The 5,878-nt window shown below is 50.6% G+C and overlaps 1 protein-coding gene across 1 annotated transcript in view; it reads right to left on the bottom strand.

Moving 5' to 3' along the window:
- The window catches only part of TRADD (TNFRSF1A-associated via death domain), a 12,202-nt gene extending 8,658 nt beyond the window's left edge, over nt 1-3,544 (bottom strand). Inside the window, exons 1-2 of the mRNA XM_009320817.1 lie at nt 3,387-3,544; nt 503-780 (exon numbers count right to left, since the gene is read on the bottom strand). Coding sequence (XP_009319092.1) covers nt 503-780; nt 3,387-3,528 — 420 coding nt within the window. The 5' untranslated portion in view covers nt 3,529-3,544. The remainder of the gene's footprint in view (nt 1-502; nt 781-3,386) is intronic.
- Between the last annotated feature and the right edge of the window lie 2,334 nt (nt 3,545-5,878).

The raw sequence follows: 5,878 nt of genomic DNA, 5'->3' as shown, positions 1-5,878 counted from the left end.
TCACAAGTTGTTGGTGTCATGTGCAGAGTGTTTGCACTCACGCTCATTTCTAGGTGCAGCTACCATTGCTGCTCTCAGAGGAGGTGGCATGCGAGGTGGGGGAGGAAGGTGCTGAGCAGTGACCGTTCCACACAGGACAGCTGTCCTCTCTGCCTGCCTCACAGGTGTATCGAGGCACACTTGCTTGTGCTCTTAACTGCACCTTCTATAATTCCTTGTCTTAGTGGTGATAGCAGCCACACTAATTGTTATATACAGAAACCAGAGTAATTTAGCAGAATCTCTGTAGGCTGTTTTAGGTAACTCTACTGCCCTTCCGGAAAAGTGCACGGCTCTTTTCTGCAGAAGGGCAGAGCTGTTTCTCCGTATTACAGTTGAGAACTGAAGGATGGAGAAGTCAACAACCCAGCACGCTGCAGCAAAGCAAGATTTGCACTCACCTTCCTGAGTCCTGTGCTACCGCTCCTCATTGCTGCCTGGCCTCCCTCCCTCTCCCATTCACCTTTTCCCTGTAGATGCACTCCAGGCAGCGGTCCTCATCCTTCAGCATGTTGTCGAGGTGCTCGTTGCCAGCCTTCAGCTCCATCTCAAGAGGCACCGTGGTCACGGCCAAGGAGAGTTGGAGGTGATTCTGGAGGGACTCCTGGAGCGCTCCTTCCCGGTAACTCTGCAGGAACCGGCGGCAGTTCTCTTGCTTGCAGAACTTGAGCTGGACTATCAGGTGCGGGTGGCTGCAGTGCACTTTGAGCATGTCCACACCATTCACGCTGCCGGTGGAGTCTGGCAGGGAGAAGTGAGCAGAGTCACTATCCAGGCATGAGACAGACAACCCAGACCCACTCCCATCCACCACCAAGCCTGCAATGGAGTAGCTTTTGAATTCTCTTCTCTCTGTGATAAAGTCCTCTGGGACGAAAAACCTGTATGTAAAACCAAGAGGAAACGATTAAGTTTTTGCTGCCCTGCCACCATCAATCCCCAGGAGGTATGGTGTCCAACTGAAGCCGTATGGTACTACACCCCAGGTAATTATCTCAACACTGTTTATTAGGGGAGGTTTTAAGTTTGAGGTTCCATTTCCAGGACAGAAATGGTTATGCTAAACTGGTAGCACAGGAAAGTTTTATAGATGAAAGCGCATAGTTCAGCTCAGTGCTCAGTCTTCAGTCCTTGTGACTGGAGTTTTATACAGTGATGAAGGTCCTGGAAAGAGACCCAGCGTTTCCTCTCCACCCCGTGCCTAGAGGTAACTTTTGGCTGTCTCTGAGCCTTCAACACATCTAACAAATGGCGAACGATAGATCCAGCCACAGGAATTGGGCTGCTTGAGATTGGGCATTGACTTGTTAAGCCCTTTTGCACAGAGAATTAATTCACAGCAAAATCTAAGCAAGGAGAAGCTAGGGATGTACCCTCTAACGTTAGTGAGGGGGGAGCACGAGCAACATGGACAACAGAAATTGTCCAGGCCTTCATTATTCCTCCTCCCAGCAAAATTTAATTTTGATTAGCTGTGCACATTGACCCTGTCTCCACGGGGATTTTATATGCTGATGATGACAGTTCAGAGTATGTGTTTTTTCTCTCTTTTTTTTTTTTTGCAACAGAGGCCTGTGGGAGGCTGGCTGTACTGCTTCCAGACCCGAATTAACCTCTTGGCCCCGTTGCACGGGGCCGTACAGAAGTACCAGCTCACACTGGCACTACACCAGGTATTTCTAAACCACGCATCATGGCATTATTTAGACATGCTCGGAGGACAATCCCAAGGCAAAGCAGACTTGTGTGCTCCCCATTAGGCAGGACAAGTGACCTGGCATTTGAAAGTATGTGATCTGACAGTGGCTTTACAGGGTTTACTGAGTCCTGGTTGCATCAGAAATCTAGCCTGGACCAGATGTGTAACTGGGACGTGGGGCTAGGCACCTAGGAGAGGCATTTTAATTCACTGTGGCTGACCAGAAATGTCTTTTTATTGCTTCCTTCATGCTTTGTTTTTCGTAAGTGCTGGTTAAACAAAAGCTTCCATAACAGGGTAAGAGGGCTAGGGAGGGAAAAGCTGCACAGACATGGAAACCTTTACAAACGGTGTACAAGACAGCTGTAAAGCTACCTCAAAAGAGGGGACTTTGCACGCATTTCTTCATGAAACTTCAGACAGCTTCAGATTTCCTGTCCTTTTTAGGTCTGAATAAGCATGGTAGGATTTAGCGTTTTTGTGGGCTTTCCTTTAAATGTGCGAGCAGACTCACATTCCAGTGACACAAAGCAGCCGTAAATCGAGCCGAGCTGGACAAATGTGTTGGGCTTCCTGCTGCTTCACATCTTTGGATCGAGCTGCAAGATGAGCAGGCCTGTATTGGATAAACTAGCTGACTTGGCTAGACTCATGATTGCCAGAAGAGATTACAGAATAGTTACACAAGCCCAATTCAACAATATAGGCTCAACTGTATGACAGGTAAAGAACACGATGAGAGTCATTCTAGGTAAGTATGATAAACTCTTCAAATTACTATTATTCTGCAGTCAGCTTGGTGCAAAGGTGGATAGAGAAACATAGTTTTATGGCCATTTGCATTTCAAGTCCTTTTTTGATGTAAATAGGGTTACATACAGTTGAAGATAACGTAATTGTGCCTGTTGATAGCAGAAAAGAACTTACACCGGCTATCACTAATTTTAAAAATCAGCTTCTCAAAGCAGAAAACATGTTTCTGTGGTGGTATAAAGACAGAAATTAAATCTTCTTTCATAGCAATTGCGATCTTTTCCCCTCTTACATGAATGGGTTTAAACAAACATTCATAAAGTAGGATAACTCATAGGATAGTTCAAGTTGGAAGGAAGCCCAGGAAGTCTCTAGCCCAACCTCCCGTGCAAAGCAGGGTCAGCTCTGAGGTCAGACCAAGTTGCTCAGGGCTTTATCCAGTCCTGTTTTGAAAACTCCCAAGGATGGAGAATACACAGTTGCTCTGGGCAACTGCTTGACTGTCCTCATGGGGAAAATGTTTGTCCTTATATCTGGTGTCTACCTCTCTTGTTTCAATTTGTGCCTGTTGCCTCTCATTCCCCATGCACCACTGTGAGGAGTGTGGCTCCATCTCCCCCTCCCCATAGGTACTGGCAGGCTGTTGGTAGGTCCCCCAAAGCCTTCCTCTTCCCCAGGCTGAACAGGTCCAACTCCTTCAGCCTCTCCTCACAGGACAAGTGCTCCAGCCCCCAACCATCTTGGTGGACCTCTGCTGAACTTGCCTCACTTTATTGTCCTTCCTAAATACAGTGAGCACCCGCTTTCCTTACCCATGAGTGTGAGATTCAAGGAAGGCATGGCACTGCGTGAAGAGATGAGACAGCGTGCCAAGGTATCAAGAGAGGGTGGGTACCTGCTAATGCCAGCTTCAGCGCCTTGAACACACTAGGTTTCTTCTGGGAGCTTTCGTAGAGAGACGGCAGAACGATGGTCTTGCACGTCGACTGGAGGAAGAGATAAGCGCTGCCGATCCAAGGAGCGGAGCTGCCTGCCATCTTCAGCACCCTACAAAATCACACAGATGAGTTGAGAGACCATAGGGAAAATGGCCTGATGCCGGGTGAGTGCTTACAGCAAACACTAAGCACAAGCATGTCAGGATTATGGGGATTTACCCTTATTTCCTAGAGGAGGCGGTGATGTTGTTAAAGCAAGTGTAACCTTTGAGGAGTTTACTGTTGTTCCGTAAAGCACAGCAGAATGGGACACGGTGTCCCAAAGACTCAGCAGCTCACAAAGCTCTGCTTTCATTTTCCACTGGAGTCCATTCATTTTATGGTCCAAAGAGACTCTGAAGCAAAGAGTTTCAGTCCTCGTGCCTCCGACTGCCCAGCCAAGCTAGCAAAGTCTAAAGAGACATAGTTGGGGTGCTCCAGGGAGCACCCAGCAGTCCTGGTTCTGGCACGTTCACACAGACTGAAGCCCTATTGCAGGCAGAGGCATTCTACCCGAGGTCCCGGTCCCCTTGTTGTCCTCACTAAAGGATGTGTTACAGAGCCCAGGGCTCACGTAGCAGCACAGTCAGGGCTATCCCACCGCTTTATGTACTAGCTCATTTATTAGTCCTCTCCTACCATTTGCCTCTTGCAGCAATGCACGTGGAAGACAGCACATCCACCTCTCCGTTCTCATCACGCCTGTTCCTCGCCGGCCAGCTAATGCAACGCTTACATCTACTGCAGGTGCACCCAACTCTGCTCCCAAGGCAAAGACGAACCAAAACACCTCCCAGGCTACGGATACTCACAACGGAAAAGCCGTGCTAGATCAGGCAATGCCGGACTGAGGCTGTGGCGGCTGGAAAGAGCGCCTGACAGCCCAGGAGAGAGGCATGGCCACCTCTCCTTTCTGGTGTGTACGCAAACTGCCTGTGCGTGTCCACAAGCTGGTCAGTGCAAGCCCCCCAAAACCGCTCCCACAGAGAGCAGCGCTTGGAGCCAGCCCTTCCATCACATCATAGCGACAAGTAATTTGGGGCTTTTGGCTCAGCCCCAGTCCCAAGTCCTGCCCCCTCTCTGACTACTTGTTTGCACTTCTTGTCACACCATCGGCTGCTTCCCCGCGGGCATCCCTTCCTTCCTGCTTTCTGCCCTGTTGCTCAACCCCAACAGCCCTCCCTCGGCTGCCAAGCACTGGCCTGACAGTATAACTGCTGGCCACGACAGTGTCCCTCTCTTCAGATGTCCTTTAGATTGTGGGTGTGAAGGTCTTTTGTCACCAGGGGCTGCCAGACCAAGAAGGATGACCTCCCATGGACAGGCTGTCCTCCGGGTGGTAGCTGGGGCTGGGAACCATTTCCATCCCTTGCAGCATCTCCAACAGGGCACTGGAACGTATGGCCCACCCTGTTTCCTTACTATAACCTTGAACTGTGCCCAGCACGGGAGCCTTTTACTTGTTCAGAAAATACAGGAAATAACCAGCGAATCATAAAATTCACACTGAACTTGGAGTTCAAGGAGTGCCTGCGGGATGCAGGAGTGAGTGTTTCCAGGCCACGGGCTCCCACATCACACAGACCTTTTAGAAAAGCATCTCGTAAAGAAGAAAGAGGAGGATGCACTGCTGCTGCAGTCCAGGTCTGGTCTGAGCCTCCAAACACTGGGAAGTTTGGGATCTGGGCACCCATCTCCTAGCGTCTTGCAGGAGGGTACCAGAAATCTGAGCAACATCTTAGAACTAACTACAGACGTGGAATATTTAAAAGATGTAACCCATGGAACAACTTATCTTTTGCAGTGCAAATGCCTGAGAGGTCCCTACCAGCCCAGAGGCACATGAAGTACAAGGACCCTGTTTCATCCCGCTCCCATCGCCGCAGCGGATGGACCCCGCTGCCCCCGCACCCCTTCCTGACACAGACCAGGCTCTGGCTCCTCAGCAACTGCCTGGTTCGACTCAGCAACGCTGGGGAGCCTGGAAATTACACCAGGCTTGCCAAAGCTCAGGTAAGGAGCCCTTTGCTGTTGTGCCTCTGCAGTGTTATCCCAGCGGGCCAGTTTTCCAGCCCAATGAGCGCTGCCCCATCCCAAGTCCCCACTCGGCAGTGGGGACCCCTCGCTGTGGGTTTGAGCAGCAGCGGTCAAACCGTTGTGGCGTGCTTTAGAAAGACCAACCCCGGGCAATAAGTAACGTATGTGATCATCGCTATTGCCTTTTTCGCCGACCTTTGGCACGTGTCAGGCTGCTGCTGCTGCTTCTTAATTCCTGTAAAAGACTAACTGGGAGGGGGCCGTCTTTATTTTAAGGAAGAAGAGCTAGGGCAGCGAGCCCGGGGCAGCCGCCAGCCCTGGGCACCGCCGGGCTGCGCCTGCCCGCGGGGGCGCGCCGCCTTCCCCCGCGCCT

The sequence above is a fragment of the Pygoscelis adeliae genome, unplaced genomic scaffold (genome assembly GCF_000699105.1).
Source record: "Pygoscelis adeliae isolate BGI_AS28 unplaced genomic scaffold, ASM69910v1 Scaffold63, whole genome shotgun sequence".
Taxonomy (NCBI): domain Eukaryota; kingdom Metazoa; phylum Chordata; class Aves; order Sphenisciformes; family Spheniscidae; genus Pygoscelis; species Pygoscelis adeliae.
Note: the sequence above shows the minus strand (reverse complement) of the source record. Positions and strands in the feature narration are given on the sequence as shown.